Source organism: Camelus ferus, chromosome 10 (genome assembly GCF_009834535.1).
Source record: "Camelus ferus isolate YT-003-E chromosome 10, BCGSAC_Cfer_1.0, whole genome shotgun sequence".
In the NCBI taxonomy this organism is placed as follows: domain Eukaryota; kingdom Metazoa; phylum Chordata; class Mammalia; order Artiodactyla; family Camelidae; genus Camelus; species Camelus ferus.
In genome coordinates, this window is record NC_045705.1 from 59008101 (window position 1) to 59033677 (window position 25577).

A 25577-nucleotide genomic window follows, 5' to 3' on the forward strand; every position below is an offset into this window, starting at 1 on the left:
CTCTCAACAGGAATGTACAGATAGAAAAGTGAACAACTGGTTCTCCAGTGGCATCTTTGACGGCACCTGAGTGACTGTTGCGGACCTTCAGTCACCGGTGCCACAGGCCCAAGGGCGGCCAGCAGGTATAACCCGATTCCCTGCCAAAAAAGGACCCCTCGTACCTTTTGCTGATGCGGTACTCCACCGGTAACTGCTTTTCACCTGATGCCACCACGGATCTCTGTAGCTGGTATGAAGGATGTAAGACAAAGTCCATGTGGTTAATATGATGCAGAAGGAAGGGTTCTCATTTCCACAAACAAGCCCCTCTCTTAGCCTAAACTTCAGTCACTCATTCTTCCCTAATTAAAGGATATTTTGCACATGCTACTAATTTAGTGATAGCTAGCAACCTTGAAAATTTAAAAAGTGACCAAAAGCTCAGAGTTGAAAATAATCTTTAGCTTCATATCTGGTAGATAGTAAGCACTCAAAAAACTCTGGAACTGAAAGAAAAGTGATTTTGAATCATTTTTGCATCTGCAAGATTGTGAGCTCTGTAAGAACAAGGGCTGTTTCTCATTTATCTTTATATCCCGGTGTCTGGAGTAGGGCCTGACTGATGATAAGCACTTAGTGTTTGTCACATTAAATGAACACCACCGATGACAGGACACTCTCTACCCTCAGAGGCAGCCTGCTCCTTCTGAGCAGTTCCAATAAAAGCTCTTCCTTACAAAGAATCAAAATCTGTTTTGCTTGCAGCCACCTTGGTTATGGGGGAAAAAACAAACAGGTTGGAAGTCACTAATTTAACTGAATGTCTCTATTTTGTTCTAAATGTCTCTATTTTGTTCTGAATGTCTGGATATAAATTTTAAATTATTTTTTAAATAAAATGGCTTCTAATTGCAAAAGCACTGTACCAGGGACAGAAAGAGAAATATGATTTATTTATATAAGTCATAATCTGCATCTGTCATCAAAATGTCAGCTCCATGAGGGCAAGGACTTGGTCCTTTTTCAGTGCTGCATCCCAGGGTGCAGGGAGTAGGTGCTCAGGATTGGTGAAATGAACCCAGGAGTGAATGAACCAGAGTCCTGTGCCTCAAGACACAGCCCTGGCACTTCCTACATAGTCAGAGCAGAGCACAGTCAACGAAGGGCATGTGACAGAAACCCCTTCCCTTCTCAGAAGTTTCTATGGTATTATTGTTCCTGCTGCTGAACCAGGTAAACAACCTCGGGAAAGGCTCTTCCCTCCTTGGGCCCGTTTCCCCAGCTATAAAATGCAGCATGTGAACAACACGTCCTTGGAGCTCCTCGCGGCCTCTCCCTCCGTAACACTAGGATGCAAGAAGTCGGCAGGTGACTGATGTTGCCTCTACCCAGTCCTTTGCCAGTTGTTCCAGTGTCCTCTCCCAGGCCACTCAAAGAGGAGAGAGGGGGGATTCATAAAGAGATAGTCCCTTCTGTTCATTTACAACGTCAGTGGTTTCAAAACAAATCCTAGGGAATCTCTGCTCCACTCCTCTCCCCTTTAAGGAGACAAGTACTTAATTCCTTTAACAAGTATGTTCTGCGCACCTAAAAGTCACTCATCTGGGGGGACAAGTACCTGTTGGTTGTTCTCTGTGCTCAGCACCGTGCTAGGCATTGGAAATACAACACATGAAACCAGACATAAGTCATCTAATGGGGCCTTAATGGGCAGGTACAGGGTGCTATGAAAATACAGAGAAGCATCGAGCCCATTCTTATGAAGGACAGAAAGGCTTCCCAAGATGCCCAAAAGGCAACTGGACTCATACGGGTGAAAAGAGGCCGAGGGAAGAGGATTTCAGACAGAGAGAAGAGTGTGCAGGGAGGCTGGTGAGCACTACCCATTCACGGAGATGCAGATTGTTCAGTGCATCTGGGGTGTCAGTGTAGGGGGGGACATGCTGCATAGCGGGTGGCAGCAGCCAGGCCAAGGGGCTTTGTAATCATTTGAGAGCAAAAGTGACCCATTAAAGAGTTTATGCAAGGGTTTGATTCGGTCAGATATGACCCTTTGCAGATTACTCTGGCTGCAATGGCCAGGCATTTCCAGGACAACATGGGATCCCTGCTAGTTTACTGTCTAGTTAGGGGGACAGGATGCTAAGCTATGAAACTATTAGTGATACCAGACAACATGTAAATGGCAGAATAAATGAAAGTACCAGACAACTCAAGACAAAAGCCTGGAGTTCAGAGGAGGTAGAGGTTATTATACGTGGCTCCAAAAAAGGGCTCTGAAAAAATGTTTCTACTGAAAGAACCTATGAAGTGGGCCAGAGCGGTCAGGGCTGGGGGGCCAAGGGAGGTGTGGGGTTTCAACTGAGTCTTCAGGGACGGGTAGGATGTGGATGGGGGAGGAGTGATGAGAGAGTCTTCTTTGAGAAACGGGTAGTGAAAAGGAGTGGAGAAATTCAACACAGGCCCCTGAGGTGGCTCAGTTCCCATGGGGCAGCGGCCACCACACACACCCAGGGCTTACTCCTGGGTGAGTCATAGACCAGACTCCAGTGAGCCACTTCTGAGCGAGGGGAGTGTGGCAAGGCCTGTGCATGCCAAACAGATGACTGGCGCGGGGGATTAAATGAACATCTCTGGGTGGGCCGCCTGTCCCATTACACAGCAACAGAGTTGTTCTGGGGAAAAAGTAGCTGCTGGCCAAACACTGCCGCCGCCTCAGTGAGAAGCCAAAGCTATTGAGAATACTTGGTTCCAATTCACCAGTGGAGCATAATCACGTCAAAAACCTTCCATACAAAGATTCCAGATTTCTCTTAAGGACTTTTAGAGGAAATGATTATTGCTACCCTTCTCCCTCCAATCCACATCTGCTGTCAGAATCTTCCTCAAAATCTGCAGACCTGAACAGGACATTCTGTTTCAAGCCATCCCACTGCTCTCCCCTGCCTTTGGAATAAAATCCAAACTCCCCAGCACGGTACTTCCGGCACTTCTAATTGTGTCTCCCCTCGCAGCCTCATCTCCCATTCCTTGGACACCCCATCCCTTGCACACTTCAGCCACCGAGCTTCCCCACAGCTCTCTGAACACACCGCACATCAGGCTGGTGCACAGACTGTCTTCCTGGAATACCCTTTGCCACATTTCACTATGATGAATCTCACGTCCACGGGGACGCCTTCTCTTTTTTCCTCTCCCCCAACCCAGCCCCCATCTGCTCTTCACCCAACTCCCTGTCCCTCTTTTATGTTGCTTTTTTACACTGCTGTAGCACAGCTCCCTCGCACACCTCTCTTACCGCACATGTCACAGTGTGTTATAAACGCCTGTTTCTCCCTGTTATGCAATAAGCTCGTAAAGGGGAGGGAGCAATACTTTATCTCTTCGTGTATCCAGCGCCCAGTACAGCATCTGGCACACAGCAGACTGTTCTGCTGTCAGCAACGGACTAACTGCAGGGTGAAGGCACACCATGAGGAGCCAGATGTCTGCTTTGACACAGAAGTTCCGAGACGGTCCTAATGTGCCATCTGTAAAAAGGTAACATGCAGCAGTGGTGATGCTGACTGTGTGACTCTTCTAAATATTTGCCACACTTCCTGGAGGAGGACTCAGCTTCCCCTCCTCGTCAACATCAAGTGTGGCGCAGTGACTTGCAGAGCCTTTCCTGTCGGAGAATTAGACATACTCTCCCTGCTGACTTCAGTGTTGGCTGCACACTCTGCCTTAACCAGTGAATGTGGCTGGGAAGTAACATCTGGCCCTTCCGAGCAGGAGCTTTAAGAGCCAGCTAATAGTCTGCCATCTCTGCCTTTTCCCTCTACCATGAGGTGGGCCATGTTCCAAACAGAGGCTGCTCTGTTGGGCTGGGTCCCAGAGTGAAGCCGGTGTGGGGTGAAGCTGTCACCAGCCCCAGTGAGACATGCAACGTGAGTATAAAGCCGACCTCTACTGCTGTTGTCCATCCTGAGACTTGAGGGCTGCTTGTTACCAACTTAACCTAAGTCAGCTGATCAATGAAAGCAGAATAGCAGAGCAGCCATCGACGGACCTCTAAGTTCTAGTTGTGGCTCTAGCAAAATATGTGATCTTAATCAAGTCCCTTCCCCTCTCTGGACCTCACATTCCTTTAATAAAATAATAAAGTTAAACTAGATAATCTTTCCACTCTGTAATTCTGTACTAGGATATCACCCCTTGCCCCTGGCATTTCACCCCCCTTTTTTCTTCTACCACTTATATGGAATGATTGATATTGGGGGGTTCCTTTTAATTTGGGGGGTTTAAATTTAAATGCAATGATATGCACAGATTTTAAGAGTACCATTTGCAGAGTTTTGACCAATGCATACAGCCATGCATGCCACATCCCTAACAAACCACTGAGAGCACATCTGTAACCTCTCCCAGCCCATCCTCCCCCTCCAGACACAACCATTACTGTGATTTTTTTTCACCACTGATTAGTTTTATGGAATGGTTGGTATTTTGAACTCTTGAACTGACAAAGTATCCAGTTGTTCAGGCTGCCTGTTCTCACACTTCTGAACACCAGGCATGTGAAGACACAAAGGGAAGTCCTTGGCAGGCCCTGCGGACACTCACCCACGGTTCTGCAAGCCCTCTAATCTTCTGCGCCTCAGCATCACTGACAAAATCATGGTAGAGGACAACGTAGGGCTCCAGGTGAATGACCTCCTTCCGGATTGGCTGGAGCAGCAGGTAGGGACTGGAACTGGTCTCATAGGAGCAGTAGAGGCTAGGGATCTGGTAGTGAGTGGGCTAGAAGGAAAGACTAGAATCAGCTTAAGAGAAGACGGGTCTAGGAAAAGAAACCAACTTAGGAGAACTGCAGCATAAAAAACCTGGAATGCAGGAGATTCAGAACTTAATCACTGATGCTGTCCAAGTGAGGTTTTTTGTTTGTTTTTTTATTTAATGCATCAGCCTTCCCCCTCACTTTGGCCCAATTCTACCTTTCCTCCCTCTATCCGAGCCTGGGTCCCCTTTTTCTTTCCTTGAGAAATCCTACCTGCGAACCCAGGGTCTGACATAACCCCTCATAGGTGTCTCTAGTCTGCAGGTGGGGCACGTTGGGCCTCTGGATGACAGCCTCAGCTACTGCTGGGTTGGGGCCCTCTGCCAAGAGCTTTTCATATTTCAAGACATTCCTGGCCATCCTCTTATTATCTGGGCCTGGAAGAAATCAGAGCAGGGAATAATAAAGATTAACAAACAGTGGTCCCCGGGAGAGCTGCCAAGGTTTCCACAGCTTCACTGTCCCACACGACCAGTAACTGGACACCAGAGTGACTCCATGTGTCCATGACCAGGAGGCTGTAAGGCCCTCACTCCTAGAAGAGTACCTGGTATTAAAAAAGACTAAGCAGGGCCCGGTAGATCTGAAGGTACAAAGGACTTTGGAAAGGAATTGGTACTTAACACTTTTAGACAAAGGGATCATGAGGATGCAGCTGAAGGATAGTGGGATGGTCAGTTTTATGTGTAGGGAAGAAGCTTCATTCATTCATTCATTCATTCACCCATTCATTCAATAAATCTCGTGAATGTCTACTATCACCAGACACTGTGCTAGAGGCTAACCTCCCAGAGTTTAGAGTCTAATGGAGAAAAGACACATTAACTAATTACTTACAACAAAACACAACAAGGAAGTACTATGAAAGAGAAGCCCAGAGAGCCAAAACCTAGAGCAGAGAGACCTGATCTATTCTTCCCTGGAGAAATGGAAGCTAATTCATTCGCAACTCAGTCCCTAACTGGCCTAGACGCAGCACAGCAGCATGGGACAAAGGGGCTCTAGACTTCGGTGCTAGCCTGGCTTCCCATGGGAGTCTTGTGTCTTGTTTGTGCCAACCTGTCTGTGCCCTCTTTGGGTGGAGATGCCCCGTGGGTCAGCAGCTACCCATGGCCTGCTAGCCTATGTGCATGGTTCTCAGTGCATCTCAGAAGGAAATGCTGAACTGTTATAATGCTCACAAAGCAGCTCTCTCTGAGCAGCTCAGTGTGCTTTCAACCACCATCACTACCACCACCACCACTCTGGCAAAGGAGGGGACAGAAATCACCACCCTTTTTTAACTAGAAGAGAAATGAAGTTTTGGGGAATGGAAACCATGAGCCCAAAACACCAATGAAAACATTGCAAAGCCATTAATGGAGTCAGGAACTTTAATTTGCTGTGTCCTACCTGTCCACCTATAATAGTGCACAATTTGGGTTCTCTGTGAGAAGCAGAGATTTTAATAGATCAACTACAAAGAAATAAAGGGATTATCAATATATCTGTACCACTAACTGTCCACATTTCCAGACCATACAGCTACTTCCTTAACCTATGGTTTGCCAAATTATTGGAAAGGAGTAACATAACTAAGTGGATTCATTAAAAAGCAATAAATACAATTGTAAAGTCCTACATGAAATACTTTATAAATATTAAAACATAATAGTGATTATGTATCTTACTTAGTATCTGTCTGGAAGCCATCTACCACCGATATTTCAAGCAAAAATATCCAAGTAGAGCTAAGCTAGCAAGTCTTCCTCCTGTTTAACTCTGCTGAGGCGCTGCCTGAAGAGGGCTGGAGCCGAACTCTGTGGCCAACTGGGCAGGATGCCTGCATAGCACAGCAAGCTCCGGTTTAAAGAGAAGAATCCTATCTCTCTGTAAGAGCCAAAGTGAATAACCCTGCTGAGCCGCTTTCCTTCTTGAACACACAGCTCTCACTGACTGCACTCGTTCCCAGGTTTGTGCCCAAAACCTGGGTCTTCAAATGTCCCTGAAGAAACTGGCTCCCAATCCAGGACTTGTTCCCCATGAAGCAACACTTAACATATACAACTGGTTGGGGGTGGAGGAGGAAAGGGACAGGTCGATAGCTTTCTCTTAGCATTAGAACTAACTTTAAAACTAACCCCCAGCTCCCAATGCATTGGTCAGTAAGTAAGTAAGATTTAATCAAAAATTAGAAATGTGCCTTGGATTATGAGATGAGAAAAATAAAAATAGCTGTATTTCACTTGCAGGGATTAAAGGCCAGGAGTTGGAGGGATTTCCCGTAAATCAGACCTTGGTTATCTTTTTTCATTACGTACTGTAGAGAAGAAACTCTCGGGAGAGGCTGAGGGCACACGAAACATTTCCTGCCTATATAAAAAAAAAAATAAAGAAAAGGAAAACAAAGCGTTAACTGCACTGAGGATATCTCCTCTGACCAACCATTAAATGGACTTGTTTTTAAAACTATAAAATACTCTTACCAAGAGTAGATAGTAAGACTCATTGAGATGACCTGCAGACTAAAATGCAGAGGTTCTGTCCTAATTCAGGATTTGCAGCCTTGATGCAAATCAGGTCTCCTCAGTTTCCTCATTTACAAATGACTTATTACTACCCTTACCAGGGAAGGGAAAAATATAAATGACAATAAACTTTCTTAAAATGCCCTCCAATCTGAAAGCATGCAAAACCACCTAACTGCAGGGTGTTATTATTTTGGTATATTTTATTATTAAAAGCAATGGAAATATAAAACCCTACTAAAAGTATAATTTGTTCTCCAGGCTCAGTACTTCTGAGAGTCCACAAAGTTAGTGGGAGGGAAGCAAAGGAAGAACTAACCCTTTTCAGGTTTCCACTGCATAATGATGACTCTCCCTGCCACCAGCCAACCTTGGGCTACATATGGTCGAAAGTAAACAGGCACTTTCCAGACAAACCTGGGGCACAGAACCCACCATGAGTGGGCTCTGATCCTGCTCTGGGTGCCATGAAATGGTGAAGAGTTGTGAAGCTGTAATTCTTTCTGATCATTTTAATTTTGCTTGTTAAAAAGTTCATTTTTAATGAGAAAAGCAATAACAAGCACACTGAGAAATAGGAGGGGGGAATGCTCCGCTGAAACCCAGGCACTTAAGCACTTTGGGTAACATACAGTGTTTACATAATTACATTCCTATTTCTCATACATTTTCATATCCTGATTGTTTCACTTTACAGGAGTACTCTACAGGAGTACTTTTTATATTTTTACATAGTTTTCAGAGATAGTATTCTTTAATTATAATTTTTAACTGTGGTTAAAAAAAACATAAATTTACCATCTTAACCACTTCTAAGTGTACAGTTCAGTAGTAGTATATATATTCACATTGTTGTCTAACTAATCTCCAGACTTTTTTCATCTTGCAGAACCGAAACTCTGTACTCATTCAACAACAGCTCCCAATTTCCCCCTCCCCTCAACCCCTGTGACCACAACTCTACTTCTAACTTTATAAATTTGACTATCCTAGATACCTCATATAAATGGAATCAAATAGTATTTGCCTTTTTGTAACTGGCTTATTTCTCTTAGCATAATGTCTCCATAAGGTTCATCTACACTGTAGCATGTGTTCAAATTGCCTTCTTTTTAAAGACTGAATAGTAGTCCATTGTATGTGTACACCACATTTTGCTTATCTATTCATCCATTAACGGATACTTGGGTTGCTTCCATCTACTGGCTGCTGTGAATAGTGCTGCTGTGAAAGTGGGTGTACAAGAGAGACAGCATTTTTAATGGCTGCATTTTATTCCATCTAGAAGCTACAGCACAGATGATCTAGCCATTCTGCTATTATTGGACATATAGATTGTTTCTAATTATTTAACATCATGAATTATTCTGTTCTATACTTAAAAGAGGGATAGTTAAGTAATCTAGTAATATCTTATGATGTCAGATATTAACTCAGGATTGTAGGTTTTCAAACCCTTTTGAGATGAAGAGAACTAAAACACAATTTTATGTATTTTTAAAATTCAAGGGGTTTATCAAGAGATAAAATTATATTTCTCAAGAACAAATTTAGAGCTACTTTTGATGTCCCACTTAAGTTTCTCTGGAAAGGTGTACTCTAAGCAATGTTAAATGAAAAAGGAGAACACACACTTGTGTATAATATAAAAACAGCTTACATTTCTCAAGTGCGTATGTGTCATGAATTGTGTTAAGGGTTTTTCATGTATTAGCTCATTTAATCCTTACAACAACACTTTGAGATGAGCATTGAAGACTAGCAGAATATGCGACCCCAAAATATGCCTCTTTGGCATAAAGATTATTTTGAGCTAATTATTTTGAGAAATAGCAGGCACAGAAGTTTTTAAAACCAGAGTACAAGTTACACTTTGCAAGGGAAATTTACATTTATAAAGGAAATGTTGATTTGTAAGGGTGTCGTCTTCTGCATACCTGGAAAAGAAGATGACTCTAAATCACAGGAGAATCTCATCCATGGAGAAGGCACCACTTAAATCTGCACAACAACCTTACTCTTGTTTGCTTTGTCTGGTCACCTTTCTTTCTTTTGCCTTTAGCTGGAGATAGTATTTAAGGTGGAGACTTAGATTCCCTCAGAGAGTTACTCATCCCCCACCCCCGGTATCTCCTGTGTATGCAGGAGGTACACATATTAGGAAACTTATGTTGATTTTTCCTCCAGTTAATCTGTCTTGTATTACAGGGAGATTTCAGCCAAGAACTCAGCAGGTTAGAGGGAAAATTATTTCCTCACTCCTACAGCATCATTATTATTCCCCTTTAAAGATAAGAAAATTAAGATCCAGGGAGGTTAAGTTGACCAAGTTTTCAAAGAATTTGAACCCAGCTCTGCCTGACTTGGTTTAACTACTACACTCTACTGTCTCTCTTTATTAGCACTTAATTGAAATAATTTTTTTACTAAAATACATCATGAAAAAGGTATTAAATAATATATAGTACTATATATACTATGATATTATATATTATACTTTTCATGGTATGTATAGATATATAATTTTATATGATAATGAAAGGTCCATGGAGAGACATTTATCCTTAATTTACTAAGGGTAAAAAGGAGACCAGAAATTGTCTATAAGACAATGCCTTATGTGTTCTATTACTGTGGCATAAAGAAGTGTGCCGTAAGAGCACAAAGAAGGAGAGTCTAAGGAGTCTGAGGAGAATTAAGGAAGACTTCACAAAACAGGTGAAATCTGAGCTATGCCTAGTAAGATGAATAAAATTTATCAGACAAAGCACCATTGTGGAAAGGGAGAGCTACAAATGAGGAGAGGAGAAATCTAAGCCATCCTAGGGGAGAAAAGCCAAAAATATTACTCAGGTATTGTATTTAAAACTCTGTCTTTCAGGGTAAGCTGCTTTAGTTTATTTTCTCTGAGTCTCCACAACACTTCTCCATTTTCTCCCTCTATCAATATTTAATTACTTCTTCCCCTTTTTCACAGTGATTCTATTTCAGCTTTAATATGTAGCTATTAAGCAGGAGAATTAGGAAGAGCACCCTGGAAGCAACAAGGAGCCACTTACCAGGAACCTCCATGAGAGGAGCAGGACCATTTGCTACACTGAGAATAAATATGTTTTGGGAGCAACTGGTGGGTTTGGACCACCCACATCCGCCTCCCTTTTCTCAGGAAAAGGGCGGAAAGAAAGAGGAATGTATGGAGCAGAAATGGTTTATTAGTTTTGGAAACTCTAGGAAACTGGCTCTATAGTGATTTTTCCAGCCTATTCTTGAAGATTGTGCAACTCTGGTGGGAAACGGGGTTAGCTACACAAAGGACTGCAGCTCCTACATGGAGGGAAATGAGCCTCCACAAGAGGCACAACAGGTCATGGATCAACAGTGCCAAAGAAAAACAAGACCTGGGGGAGGCAATGAGCTGATGCTCTGGGCCAATGAGGCCGGCTCTGTATCCAGACACTAGTCAGGTCACAGTTGGACCTGACGGCAGATGGGAGAGGATAACAATCAAACTTCTTTCTTGACATTGGCAATATCATGGCATGATATCTGTGAAGAGTTATGAACTGTTGAGAGTGCAGAAGAGTGATCTATATTGACCATGAACCCATTAAATATTTGTTGATGCAGCTCCTGCTGCTACAGGTGAGAGACTGCCTCCTACACAGGAGATGATGGTTTTAAAGTGGTTAATGCACTGAAAGAGCACCAAGAGTCAGACAGGCCTGGGCTCTAATCCCAGCTCTGTGAGCTTTGTGACAAGTTAGGAATTCTTCAGAGATTCGGTATACTCATATGAAAAATATGGAATTAATAAAACAGCTGCCCTGATTGATTCGTATTTGGTCTTGTTGGAAAGATGAAATAAATTAAGGGACACAAAAATGCTTAGAAAATTATAAAGCAAATATAAAGCATTACGCTTATAGTGATGGAAGCGGTGAGCCTCACTTATTCCCCTACCTGGAAATAGGCAAAGGCCAGGTGATCCAAGGCATCCTCTAGACTTGCCTCATCCTCTGTCTTCCATTCTCCATAAGATCCTCGGAAGAGACTGACAGCCTCCTCCAGCCATGGAATGGCATGGTAGTAATCCCCCATGTCATAGGCCACCTGTGGGGAACATAAGTACCATCACTGAAGCCTTAGTCCACGGGTACGGGGAAATGACAATGCAAAGAGTGGAGGGCCTTTGGGACCCAAGAAGGCAAGTTTTCTCTCAAATCCATTTAAATTCAATTTATTAAGCATCTATTTTGTACAAGACATTGAACTAGGTGTGAAGAATACAAACGGATTCTTGCATTTAAAGAACTCAATTTGTAGGGATGAGAGGTAAGCACTCAAGTAAATACAATCCTGGGCAAAATGGCATGAATACTTGAAGGAAATATGTAAAATGTGCTGTGGAGGCATAAAGAAGGGAGGAGACTTGAGAATCTCAGAAAGCTTCAAGAAGAAGTGGCATCTGAGATGAGCCTTCCTTGAAGAAGGAAAAGAATTTCAATGAGCAGAGACTGAGATGAAGGGCATTTTAAGATGAGGGAATGGTAGATATAGAAGCCGAAAGTAGTATGTTGTGGCTATAGTCTAAGGTGAAGAGAAGCAGGAAATAAACATAAAAAGGCAATGTAGGCTGAGGTAATTAGAATTGTGAATGTCATGTTTTTAGGAAGATACTGTTGGTAGCAATGTGAGGACTGAATTAAATGCATTCATTTATTTATTCAATATTTACTGAGTATTTACAATGTACCCAGTGGTCCCTGACCTTAAAGAGTTTATAATCAATCAAGGGTTGAGGGGAGGGTATAGCTCAGTGGTAGAGTGCATGCCTAGCATGCAGAAGGTCCTGGGTTCAATCCCCAGTACCTCCATTTAAATAAACAAATAAATAAATAAGCCTAATCAAGGGGCATGTGGGTAAACCAGTAATTGTGACATAATGCATTAGGCACCATAATGAAGGTAGACCTGGGAATGCTATGAGAGTCCAGTGGATTTGCTCTACTTTAGATGCCAGAGTGATGGAGAATATGGCAACATGCACCAGACATAGCTCCTGCCTCCTAATAGCTTACAGTTAACTAAATACCAGAACTGCAGGTGGAATTTCCTGGAAGTTGATGTTGAAGACAGCATGGAATTATAAAGTCACAGACTTGGAAGGCCTCTTGCAAAATGATCTAATTCAGGTATAATTTTCAGCAGACAGAAAAACAGGGCAGAACCTAGAGATACCACAACTCTGCAGCCTAAACAATGAGTCCACTCCTATCCTAGGTCTGCCATTAGTCTGCTGTGTCATCTTTCTGGTCCTTAAGTTTCCTATTTGTAAAAACATTGAGTTGAAGAATAATAATAAAAAAGGTAGAATGAGATAACCGGAATCCTTCCAACCACAAAGACTTAGAAATTTTGAATAAACTGTAAAAAGCATTTTATGATATATTTTCAAGAAAGACTGGGAAATACCCAGGTACCAGAAACAAAAAGGAACTGAAAATCCAAATAATAAGCTTATGAGCAGATGTTGAAGCTGCCTAGGATCAGGGTGAGTATTAGTCCTAATAACCATGGTACTTAGTAACCTTAGGTCATAATGCCCACACAAGGACAGTATATGAGCCTTCTGTAGACCTCCCCAGACCTAGGAACTGTAATTAAGACACACTCATAAAACTGAAATCCATGGAAAACTACATCTTAAGGGAAAGAGTGGACCAGAAAAGTCTACCCGCTGTCACAAGCAGACAAGAAAGTTGGTTTGTTTCTGTCTAGCTTCTGTTTAGGGAAATAAAATGTCTCCTTAGAACATTCACAACCTTGAGCCCATGCCTCACATGAGTTTCAGGGTTGAATTTGCATTATTCATATAGTTAAGGAAACCCCAGGCAAATAAATCAACATAAAATTGGATCTAAGGCTAGCGCAAATCAAAACCACAATGAGATATCACTTCACACCTGTTAGAATGGCTGTTATCAAAAAGACAAGAAGTAACAAGGGTTGGTGAGGATGTGGAGAAAGGGAACCCTGTGCATTGCTGCTGGGAATATAGGTTGGTGTAACCACTATGGAAAACAGTATGAGGGTCCTCAAAATTTTAAAAGAGAACTACCATTTGATTCAGCAATTCCACTTCTGTGTTTATCTAAAGAAAATGAAAATACTTAACTCAAAAAGATATATGCACCCTCATATTCACTGGAGTATTATTTACAATAGCCAAGGTATCAACCCAATTGTCCATCAATGGATGCATGAGTAAAGAAAATGTGATATACATACACGTATACATATATTTATATATAGTAGATATAGATAGATATATCAGCCATTAAAAAGAATAAAATCTCACCATTTGTGACATGGATGGACCTTGGGGCATTATTCTAAGTGAAATAAGTCAGACAGAGAAAGACAAATACCATATGATCTCACTTACATGTTGAATCTAAAAAAACAGAAATAAAACCAAAAACAAATTAAAAAATCCAAGCCCATAAATACAGGGAACAGACTAGTTGCTAGAGGCCGAGGATGAGGGTTGGTAAAATGGGTAAAGGGGGTCAAAAGTTACAAATTTTCAGTTATAAAATAAATAAGTCGTGAGAATGTAATGTATGGGGGTGGGGTGGGGAAGGGATCTAAGGCTAGTGATAGCACCAGAGTACCCTGGAAGAAGAAAACCCAAAACTCTTTAAAAGGATATTCTCACAACTCTGGGCAGAGAGAGTTTCTTTGGGGGTAAAAAGTCCTGCTAAAAATATGCTCACAAACAAACATGATAAACTGTATCAGGAAATAATTGATCATGAACAAGAGTCAACAGACACAACAGTAGGGTAGTAGAACTAGACAATTAAGAATTCCAAAAAATAGGAAAACTGATTTGCTTTAAAATAATCCATGGAAGAAGGAATTGGGGGTGTGCCAATGAAACAGATTTGTCTACATGCTAATAATTATCAAAGTTTATTCTTTGACTCAGCAATACCATTCCCAGGTTTTTAACCAAGAGAAATGAAAACAGATGTCCACAGAAAGACTTACATCAGAATGTTAATAGCAGCTTTATTCCAGTCGATGCTGGAGATAAATCTAAGTATCCATCAACATGAGATTAGATAAACAATTTGTGGCCTATTTAAACAATGGAATACTATTCAGCAATAGAAAGGAATGAGCTACTGATAATGCAGCAATGTGGATGAATTTCAGATACACTGTGCTGACTGACTTAGAAGAGTACACACTGTATGGTTTAAAATAGTGGTCATCTGGTCCTTGGGCAAAGGTAGAGTAGAAAGGGCGGGGAAAAGAAGAAAGTAGAAAGAGAAGAAAAAGGAGTGGGGCTTTATTTACCTATATGTAAATTCTTCTTTAAAAATCTGAAACAAATAGAGCAAAATTTGAACATATACTTCATCTCAATTATAGATATAATTGCTTGCTATTTTTGTATACTTTCTTATATTTGAAATGTTTTATCTTTCAAAATAAGTGAATAAATACAGAAATAATGATTGCCAGTGAGACTTTCAGGAAGCAACTTACTAAATTTTCAACATATGGTTTTAGTCTCAGAAAAGCCTCACTAATGAAGCGTATGTTGGTACCATACATGGAACTATTTTAACTGGCTTCAATTTAAATTAGCCATGAACATGATGGTTGAGCTCTGATTCTACTCGGAATCTCAGAAAAGGAAAAATGGTACACAGAGAGGCCTAGGGCAACCCACTCCACATTAATTTGGAAGACTGATTCCCAAAACTTGGATTCAGGACATACGAAACCCACTCTCAGATTGGCTAATGAATACTGCAGGGGCTGGGGAGCTGGGAAAAATTCACTTTCCTGCAATACGCATCATTAAAGTCAAAAAAGACTTCCTTCATTATTTCTTGGGCAAAGGCTAACAAAGAGTATATTGTAAAATAACCTCCAGTGTGCTTATAACTTGTGATCAAAGATCAGTTAAATATCTCATATGGAAGGTTCCTGAAGTCGATTTCCTCAAGTAATGTTAAAGCAAATGGCCTGGTTTTTGACACTACTTTAATTTAGTATTTCTAAATGCTTAGGAAATGTTGCAAGGGATTCCTGAAAGTCTCAAGAGGCAGAGTTTCCGTGATCTTAGCCTCATACCCCGTCTCCTCTCCTCTCCTCACCCTTGGACCCTGATTCTCCTTCCCACGTGGCAGGTCATCTACTGGCAGGGCACTATAGTTAGGGTGACCAAGGGCCATTTTGCCCAGGAAAGTCCTAGTTTGTGTCTGTCATCCTGGCTAATAACACCTCCTTCACTTTCAAGAGTGTTGAGAGTGTCCTCAAATGTGGGAGGGTAAGCTCAGTGGTAGAGTGCGGCATGCACGAGGTCGTGGGTTCAGAACCCAGTACTTCCATTAAACAAAAGAATGTCCCAAGTATGTGATCACCTTAGCTATCAGGAAAAGAGAGTGAGATTCAGAGTTAAAAGCAATCAGGATACGGTGATGTCATCCCCTAGAAAGGAGAGCCGAGCTATTCACCCTTCTGTGAATATCGTTACCTTGCCAACGTGGAAGCAGTCATCCCCTGTGAGGGAGAAGAGCCGTCTGGGACTGTACAGGTCAGTGACGGAGGAGCCAGTGACCCTCTGAAAGACGCCTCGGGCAAGGCCCTTCACATTGAGCATGTACACATCCTGCAGCCGCATCAGGGCCCTTGCTGCTCCTTCAAGGTCCTCAAAGGCCGGCAGATCCTGCTCCACCTTCTCATAACCATCCTTCAGAGCTGTGAAGGTCATGAAAACATCAATCCACCATTCAAAAACCGATGGTGAACACTTAGTATAGCAAGGCATAATCACCTCAATCCCAAGGCTCATAATATTTCATGAGCAAAGATAATGTTTTATCTGTTTTTGTTCCCAGGGGAACAAAATCTTCTGAATGAGGAACAGATAAGAGTAAAAGTTAAGCACCTTTATCATGTTGTCCCATCCTATCTCCAGGAGTCTTGCCTTTTGGAGGGGACAACTCTTCTTCCTCCTAACTTCCCCAAAGTCAACAACTTCTTCAAGCATGAAGCAGAGTAAACTGGGAAAGTGATCTTACTACAGATCATACCTGTAGTGGCCACTTAATAAAATAGAAATTGTTAGAAGAGATCACTTTTATAAGTATATGGGATGATATGACCTACAGTTCGTCACAGGATTGAAGATCAAATGAGATAACGGCTATGAAAGTGCTTTCTAATGTATAATCATATAGACATATTAACAAAGGGACCTAGCTCTTTGTAACAGAGCTCAAGAGATCAAGTAATACCTACCCCCTCCAACATCCTTCATCACATCCCATCAGAATCTCCTTTCCACTGAGTCATGAGATAAAATCTTTTACCCTCCAGCCCTCCTCCTCATTACCTCGGATGTTCTCACTGGCCTCCAGACTATGTACCACATTCTTCCAGTCGGACTGCAGGCGTTTGATGAGAGTAAATGCAAGCAGAGGGTTAGACACGGGGGTTGCTGAATCTTCATGCAAAGACAGCACCTTGTCATAGAATCTGAAAGAGAGGAGTGGAACGATCTCACCTGCTGGTACACCCCGGGCCCCTAGGAAAGGCTGAAATGGTGTGTGCACTCTGAGAGCAGTTAAAAATGACACACTGAGCCCCTTGAGACTTGTGTAATATTCTAAGCAATAAGCACAAAGAGTATGAAAAGTGCCAACACAACAAAAAGTAGGTCCACTTATTTGTTCATTCAATGGGTCAGTCTCCACCGGTCAGTTACTGCGCATCAGGCATCATGCTAGGTGCTACAGACCCAAAGGCAAGAGAGAGTGGAGCTCTCAAGGAGGGCACAAACAAGAAAATCCTTTCTTCTCTCATCACTCTGTTATCAAAACTAAGGATCTGGTAAAAGCTTAAAAATATTGTTGAATTAATTATGATAACTGTGGCACATGCTATGACAGAGGAGAGCATATAATGTTATGTGGTGCTGTGGCAATTTGCAGGCAGGGCACTGACTCAGGTGGGAATTAGAAGATGTAAGGGAAGACTTCCCAGAGGATATGGCACCTGATCTGAGTCCTGAGGATTAGTTAAAATACTGATAGCTACTACTTATTGAGTCCTTACTATGTATTGAGCATCCTGCTAAGTGCTTTAAACATATTGTCTCATTTAATCCCCCTAGCAATGCTTAGAGTAAATTTTATCATGCACATTCTTCAGAAGAAGAAACTGAAACAAGGCCGTGCTGTTGGTAAACAACAAAGCCAGGAATGAACCCAAGTCTGCCTGACTCTGAAGCCGGGGTTCTTGGCTGATTTTGCCATACTGTTTCCCAGGGAGCTAGAACAAAGAAGGGAAGAGACTGGTTTGTTTGTGTGTTTTGTTTTGTTTTGTTTTGTTTTGTTTGAGCCAACAGGGACCAATGTGTACAAAGGCATGTATTTGTTCATTCAGTAAGTCAGTCTATACTGGTTACTTGCTAGATGTCAGACTCCATGCTGGAAGCTGGGGATACAAAGGCAAAACAAGGTCCAGTGATCAAGGTAAGACAGTAACCTTAATCTCAAAGACTTGCAGCCTCTGAGATGATAAATAATTACAATACAGATGCAACATCAGATTTAAGAACAAGGCTTAGTGGGCAGTACACAGAAGGGATGATTAATTTGGCTAAAGCAGGTCAGAGAAGGTTTCACAGAAGAGATAATAAACTGAGATTTGATGGGTAAGTGCAAATAATGAGGAAGGGAGAAGGAGGCCTCCTTCCAGGCAGGCAGAGACAGTTCAACATATGCAAAGGTACAGAGAGAAACAGTAGGGAACTCACAAGCAGTTTTAGTATTGCTGGAGCCCAGGGCGTGTTGGGAGGATGGGTAGATCAGGCCGGAGAAATGAGGAGCACCTCATAGGTCTTTCTGAGAAATTTGGTTTTTACCCTGAGTGCAATTAGGAGCCACCAAAAAGGTTTTAAGTGAGAGTGGGATACACTACATGTTACATATATAAATTTGTGAGAGGGTGGGAGGAGGATTTAGAAATGGAAGTGACTGGAAGCAGAAAGACCCCTTAGGCCATTTCAAAACTGTAAGCAAGAGACAAGTAGAGTCTGAACCATAACAGTGACAGTGGGGCAGAGAATGGGATGGTTTCAAGAGAGATATTTAGGAGTGCATCATATAGAAACTGGTGATAGTTTTAATGTAATGAAGAGGTGGGTTATCCAGCATGCTTCCCACCTTTCTGGCATGTCAACATTTGCAGAGAAGGGCCAGAAATTTTGGGGTCAGAAGTGATCATCTTTCTAGTTAATTTCTCTCCTCCTCGAATGTCCTACGAGTGTTCATATAACCAAAAGACGCTATTTCCTTTCCTGGTATTTGATGGCTATTCCATTTCTAACCCCTGAATGGGATTTATATTATTGAAATTTATTGGTTATAATACGGCAAACTTAAGAGTTCTAGTCCTGCCCTCTAAGAATTTTTTCCTTTGTTATAAAATTATTAATTTTGAAAACAATATAGTAACAATGGAAGTAAAAGAAAAAAGTGTGTGCAAAGTGTAAAGGATATGGATTTATACGAATGTGAACATGAGCACATGAAACTTGAGAAGTCCATTGGCCCAAATGGAGGTTGTCAGAGGGTGGAAAGGGATAGAACTGAAGAAGAGAGGGAGTGGTAAGGTGGGGGGATTTCAATCCCTTGAAACAGTCTAAGGATTTCTCAAGGGTGGGGCTCAACTATAAACAATTGCCTGAAAGAGAAGACTGGTAGAGGTGCTTCCAGTGAGCCAAGCATTCAATTCAAGCATAAACTAAGGAAAAAGAATCTGTGCTTGGGTGCCCCAGGGAGGAAACAGGAAGCCTGTCAAGTCCCAGGGTGTCTCTGATCCACAAGACAGGGGTATATGAGAGCAGCTACTCTAGGGTTTTGAAAATAAACCAGCTTCCAGGGTGTGGGATTTTTTTTTTTTTTACTACCCATTATTTCCTGCTTCAGCTCCACATGGAACTACTTAGTGAAAGATATTCCACTGCTAGACAAAAACACTTACAAGCAGAGGCTTAGGCTTGAGTCCAGTCTGAAGGGCAAGTGTCCAGAGACAACTGAGGCTGAGTGGGCAGGGATTTTATGACAGTTAGATGGGGAGGAGCTGGGAGGAGACCTGAGAGGTATCCTGATCTAGCCTCCAACCATTCCTCAGCTTCTTCCTCTATAAAGCGGCAGAACTGGTCTGGTCTAAGAAGGTCTCTATGGATCCTTTCGGCACAGCCATTCTATTATTTCTTTCTATCACCTTTTCCACAAGTGAATAAATAGATTCCTCACTGGCGCTCTACAACTGATGTTTCACGGGCATCAGAGGAGACTGAAGCACAAAGGGAAAGACGCAAGGCAGAGAGGTGAAGAGCTGTCCTAAGTCACCCATCAGATCAAAGGCACTGTCTCTTTGTTCACTTCACATCCCACTTTGTATTATGGGGTCAATTTATTTTGGGCGGGGGTTCGATCTCTATTGCAGCACATAAATCAATTCAGTGTTCAAGCACATCATTTTTCTGTCACACAAAGAGAAAAAAAAAAACTATCAAATGATATCTCAGGCTGGTTTGGAATCTAAATATTGGCCCTAGGCCCAGCCTCTGAGCAAATAGCTGGTTTTCAGAGACCAAGTTACTGGATGCTGAATTCAAACCCCAGGGTTTCCTAAATGGCTTTTTGCTTTAACAAATGCTGCTGAGAGTGGAAAATCAGATCCTTTCCTTCAAGAATCTGCACATAAAATCTGAAACCCAATCCCTGCATTAAACATAGCCTTGGACAGGTTACCCAACCACAATACACGGGCTATTTTAATTAAATATGTTTCTCCTTTGGAATTCAGAAATGGCTTTGTCTTGGTTCTTCTGAGACATTCTGAATGCTTAATTGCTAGCACAGAAATAATTGCTGCTGACACTACTTTTTAAATCTTGGTAGTTTTTTTTTTTAAACTGCAACAACAAAAAAAGCTAGGGGTTAACTAAATGTATTTATAAAACTAGTATATGTAATACTATACTAGCATACAACTTTATATATTATAACTAGTATAATTTTTATCATTAACTTGGGGTAGGGAGTAGTGGTTTCAACATCAAAAATATTTAATTTCTAAATTTAGAAATTCAAAGAAGAATATCAACTTAGGCCCTCAGAAATAACATCTCAAGTTACATTAGATCACCAGATTGGGAGTATAGGAAAATGAGCAGGAACTGCCAAAATTCTTGTTTTAAAAAGCAAACATTTCACTAGGTTTTTAGAGCACTGACTAGAGAACAGATAGTCTTGACAGTATCAAACTAAACTTTCTGAAATTAGATGTTCATAAGTCAGCTGAGAAGAGAATCTAGAATTTTTCTGAGTCTTTTTTATTATCTGGGCTCTCACAATCGTAGTTACTGTTTAAGTTAAAAGTGAGGTCTAGTTTCACAAGCCAGTATTAAACAACAATCATAAAGAGCTAACATTTGTTGAGCAATTATTATATTCCAATCATAAAGAGCTAACATTTGTTGAGCAATTATTATATTCCTTGACGTGGTATTTAATCCTTCCAACAACACTATGAGGGTAGGTACTATTATTATCGTCATTTCACAGATTAGGAAACTAATGCTTAAAGAGGTAAAGGACAGAGCTCAAGGTCAGAGCCAAACATTCAAACAGACGTCTGTTAAATTCCTGAATCCAGACTCCTAACCACTATGTACTCCAGTTGCTCATAAAACCTCATAGCTATGGGGCTTGGTCAGGGTTCTGGCATATTACATAAAGCAAGCAGTAAGGATGATAGAAGGAAACAACCAAAGAACTGTGTCCTAGTCCTGGATTTGCTACCTAATAGATTTTGCAATCTTGGATAAGGTACTAAACTTTAGTTTTCTGACATTTTACACGAGTTCTCATTTGTTTAAGAGAGTAATACAAACTTATTTCAAAGCACTGTGTGTGAGAGAGAATCAATCGAGATAAAGTTTGTGCAAGACCTCCCACTGTGACAAAGCTGTGACAACGACAGTGGTGAGAAGACAGTAAAGCAGACCAGCATGCAGGGGGGAGTGGCCCCGGCCAGCTGTTTTGATCAATGCTGCCGGCCCTCTCTTCTGAACCTGTTCCCTGAGAGGCCCAGCATCAGGATTCTGCTCCCACCTCTATCTGAGCCACTCAAATAGAGAGATTAGTGGTATGAGAACAAGCACATGCGTAGCAGGGAGCATGATGGCATCTCAGATCAAAGAGGAGAGTCTGTTCCATTTCCACCAATGAACCTGGACTCCAATGAATCTGGACTAAGAAAAAATTGAATCATTTTGCTATGTAAACATGGGCCCAGAGAACACCAAGCAACTATACTACTCCAAAGAATGACAAGAATTATTGAAATTATCATTATTTACTGTTATAATTCATACACACTTATATAAACTTACATATACTATATGTGTGTGTCTATCATCATGCTATTTCAGACTAACAATAAATTTAAACATGCATATAACTACTTACATGCAGGCTACATACTTAAGAGCATGTACCACATTACATAACCCTTCAGACATCATTGAATAACAAACAGGATCTCTCACATACGCTTCCTCACGCAAACTGATTCTCTTCCATGTGGGCTCTTCCACACAGCAATAGTGTCCCTCACACCTTCTTCCCATATGCCCCGGAAACATTACTATCACACACACCCACAGTTTTATGAGCAGCACATTGTGAGACAGCCTTCTGTTGTCTCAGCTCAGCTGAGGGTCACAAGGTATAAATACCATTAATATATTCAGATAACTATGCAGTTACACCCTGTTTCTCACATTGTGAGCTTCTCAGTGTCCCGAGAAGGTGCACAACACATATTCATACACATGGTATCATAACCAATCATTCATCTTTCACTGTTTGACACTGACAGAGTCAGTGCATGATTATAGTGCCCCAGGGTCCAAGTCTTACCGTAGAGTTTGTTGATTGTACAGTAAAACAATATTGGCTGAGCATCTGCTGGTGTGTGCTACACTAAGTATCCTCCAGCATCAAGTACAGTTTTCCCCAGTGTTTTCTTGGTGTCAAATGGTTTCATACACATGGAACATATCAATTATGGCATTTAGAGAGCTCTTACACACGTGAAGAGAAAGGAGCACTGAAAGCAAAGGGAAGGATGGACACCTTGGATTAACAATCATGATGTTACAGACTCCAAGTTCCTTGAGGGCAGGTTGGATCTTGTGCACCATTCTTTCCCCAGTGCCTGGAACAGTACTTGGCTCAGAGTAGGCACTCAAACATGTGTGTTGAACGAACTGATGAACATGAAGCATTATTCATACAATGACCTGGACAATTAGTTGGCATCTTTCACATGCAGAGTATGATACATTGTGTCGTGCCCACCCAGTCTCAACGACGTGTACATCTCATACATGGTCACAGAATGTCACCTCATACTAAACATTAGTGCCCTGGGCCACACAGTCAACATGTGTGGCTACAGTGTCACTGTATTATCTCCATTTCACTCTTGCAGTGTCGCTGTGTCTCTGTGACACAGAGCCTGGGGGCCCACACAGCTTGACACAGCACCTTGTAAGGTCCTATTCCACCTCAGAGCCACTCCACCACATTTTTCCACAGTGTATCAACTCGGCTGTGTGATGTTGGATGTGGGATGTCACTGTGTGTGTGAGGGACGGATCCTGAGGTCCCACATTGTCTGGGGCCCCCACACAGGATAAAGATGGATCGGGGATGTCACACTGGGCGACGATGTCTCAGTCTCATGGTGTGACACTGTGCCCAAGGTCCCACGCAGGGTGACACTGAGCCTAAGAGTTACCCCCCACCCTGTGGCACAATGTCTTGACCGCGTCCTCGGACTCAGTCTCTCCCACTCAGGCCCCACTGCCCTGCCCTCACCTGGTCAGGTCCCGCAGCCGCGCCTCCTCCCCGCGCAGGTAGCTCCGCAGCAGTCCCAGCAACCGGCGCTCGGGCGCCAGGGCGCGCGCCACACTAGTCAGCGCCGAGAACGTGTCGTCGCGCGCCGCGGCCCGCGCCGGGTCTCCTGCCCGGAGCGCCAGCACTGCCAGCACCGCCAGCAGCGCCGCCAGCCTCGCCACGGGTCCCATCGCCGGCGCTCGCGCGCGTCCCCTCAGACCGATCCGCTGACCCGGCGCCCGCCGCTACCGCCCCGCCCCGCCCCTCGGCCCCGCCCCCGACTCCTTGCTCTCACCCCTCCCCTCGCTCTCCACCTCCCACTTTCCTGCTCTTTAGCTCCTCAGATTGTATGGGGTCTACCTGCCACCTAAGTGTCCGCCCGCTCTCCACTAAATCACAGCCCTAGGAAAGCATTTCCACTGCGGAAATCGAGGCAGCGAGCGTGGTGAGGAATGAATTCACTGGTCAATGGCTGTACGACGACATCCAAAAATATTCACCCCTCTGGATCAAGGAATGAATACACAGAAACATCACTGTATTCTGATGGAGAAATCAGTAGAGTAAATGTGGTAAGGTAACAGCGGTGCGGGTAAAGAGCTGTGACAGGCCAGAGAGGAAGAAAACACTTCACACAGGACTTGACGCCTGAGCCCTCTTGAAGGATGAACAGAATTTTGACCGGAGGTGAAGAAGGGTGAAGGCCACTAGGGTCAGTGCAAGACAAATCTAGGACCTATACAACCAAAAACTCTGGGGTCCTGGGTCACTGCTCTACACCATATACTCATAGTCACTTAGGCAAACAAAAATATTATTATATCCTACTACTCATTCTTTCCCCCTCTTTCCCAGGCAATGTTTATTCAATCATTCATTCATTTAACAAATACTTAGCACCTCTTCTACTGTGCTGAGGGCACAGAGAAATAGCATATCAAACCCATGAACTCAGGAGGGGAGACAGAGATGTAAACAAATAACCACAAAGTACCATCAGAGTAACCAAGGGGTGTGTAGTAAGCAACGGCAACCCTGAGGAGGGAGCCCATCCCCAGGCACAGACGGTGGAGAGGGCTTCACAGAGGAGGCACTGTGTGCAGGTCTAAAAGGATGAAAAGGAATTGTCTGGAAGATGACAGGCAAAGAAGGGATGGGCTTTCCATGGGCTTATGTATACCAAGGTTCAGAGATGGAAAATAGTTTGAGTTGCAGAAATGATGAAAAGTTCCTTGTGGTTGGGACTGTTAGATTGTGAAGGGGCTTTGCACGTCATAGTAAGAAATTTAGCCTGTCCTCATGAAAATCCAATGGAAGTTTTAAAGGTGGCATTAATTGTCATCCAGTGACTAAGCAAGATGAGGGAATAAAGGCCCAGCTATTTATGCCCAACATGAGATAGCTCTGACAGGCAACACTAGCTCTAGCCCTCCTGCCTCACTGATCAAGACTTTGTCAAGCTTCTTTGACCTCTTCCTCTGTGCTTCCTGATTCCTATCTTGCACTTCAAACTCCATCTCAGCATCTGCTTCTGGAGAACCTAACCCGTAACATTAAAGCATCAACATACGCAACTAGTAAGTGTAGAGCAGGAAACTGAACCCAGGTAGTGTGGATCCAGGTCCCAAAGTCTTAATTGCTACCAGAGGCAGATTTACCATGAAGCTTTTGAAGGTTAAGCTTCAAGGCTCCTAAATTGCACAAACCCTTTCCAAAGCCCTCAGGACTGAGGGCTGGCAGAGTGCAACAATGTGTTCATATTGTTTTATGTATTTGTAAAATTTGCAAAATAAAGCTATTTAAACCACAATTGGTTAAACTGTCTCTTTCTACTCTGACTTCCTCTCCATCACACTTTCCCTCATAAAACTTTCCCTTATGGTGTAAAGACCAAGGGTCTGTATTTGCAACTGAGTAGTCATCTTAGCCTGCTTTCTGCCCATTGAAGGTTGAGGGTTGTAGCAGGAAGAACAATGCCCCCTCCAAAGATGCCCATGTCCTAATTCCCAAAACCTGTGACTATGTTGCCTTACATGGCAAAAGGAATTTTGCAGGTGTGATTAAACTTAAGGCTCTTGAGATGTCCTATTATTTACTTATTCACTTGTTTTATTTGAGTATGGGCTCATGAATTTTATTGAATGGATTATAATTCATTACTTTGCTTATTTTGAATCTCAAATTGCTCTAGTTGGCCAATGGTAGCCCTTTCAACCTGGCTCCTGTGCCCTTTTGATATGTCCCCTTCATTCCTTGAGCACTTCCATA

The 25577-nt window shown here is 42.6% G+C and overlaps 1 protein-coding gene across 2 annotated transcripts in view; it reads right to left on the bottom strand.

The window, feature by feature from the left end:
- The window catches only part of P4HA3 (prolyl 4-hydroxylase subunit alpha 3), a 35188-nt gene extending 11638 nt beyond the window's left edge, over positions 1-23550 (bottom strand). For both annotated transcript variants that reach the window (XM_032489344.1, XM_032489345.1), the window contains exons 1-8: positions 23292-23550; positions 16724-16866; positions 15863-16086; positions 11269-11418; positions 7102-7153; positions 5015-5178; positions 4588-4764; positions 165-229 (exon numbers count right to left, since the gene is read on the bottom strand). In XM_032489344.1, coding sequence (XP_032345235.1) covers positions 165-229; positions 4588-4764; positions 5015-5178; positions 7102-7153; positions 11269-11418; positions 15863-16086; positions 16724-16866; positions 23292-23500 — 1184 coding nt within the window. In that variant the 5' untranslated portion in view covers positions 23501-23550. The remainder of the gene's footprint in view (positions 1-164; positions 230-4587; positions 4765-5014; positions 5179-7101; positions 7154-11268; positions 11419-15862; positions 16087-16723; positions 16867-23291) is intronic.
- Positions 23551-25577: the final 2027 nt, after the last annotated feature.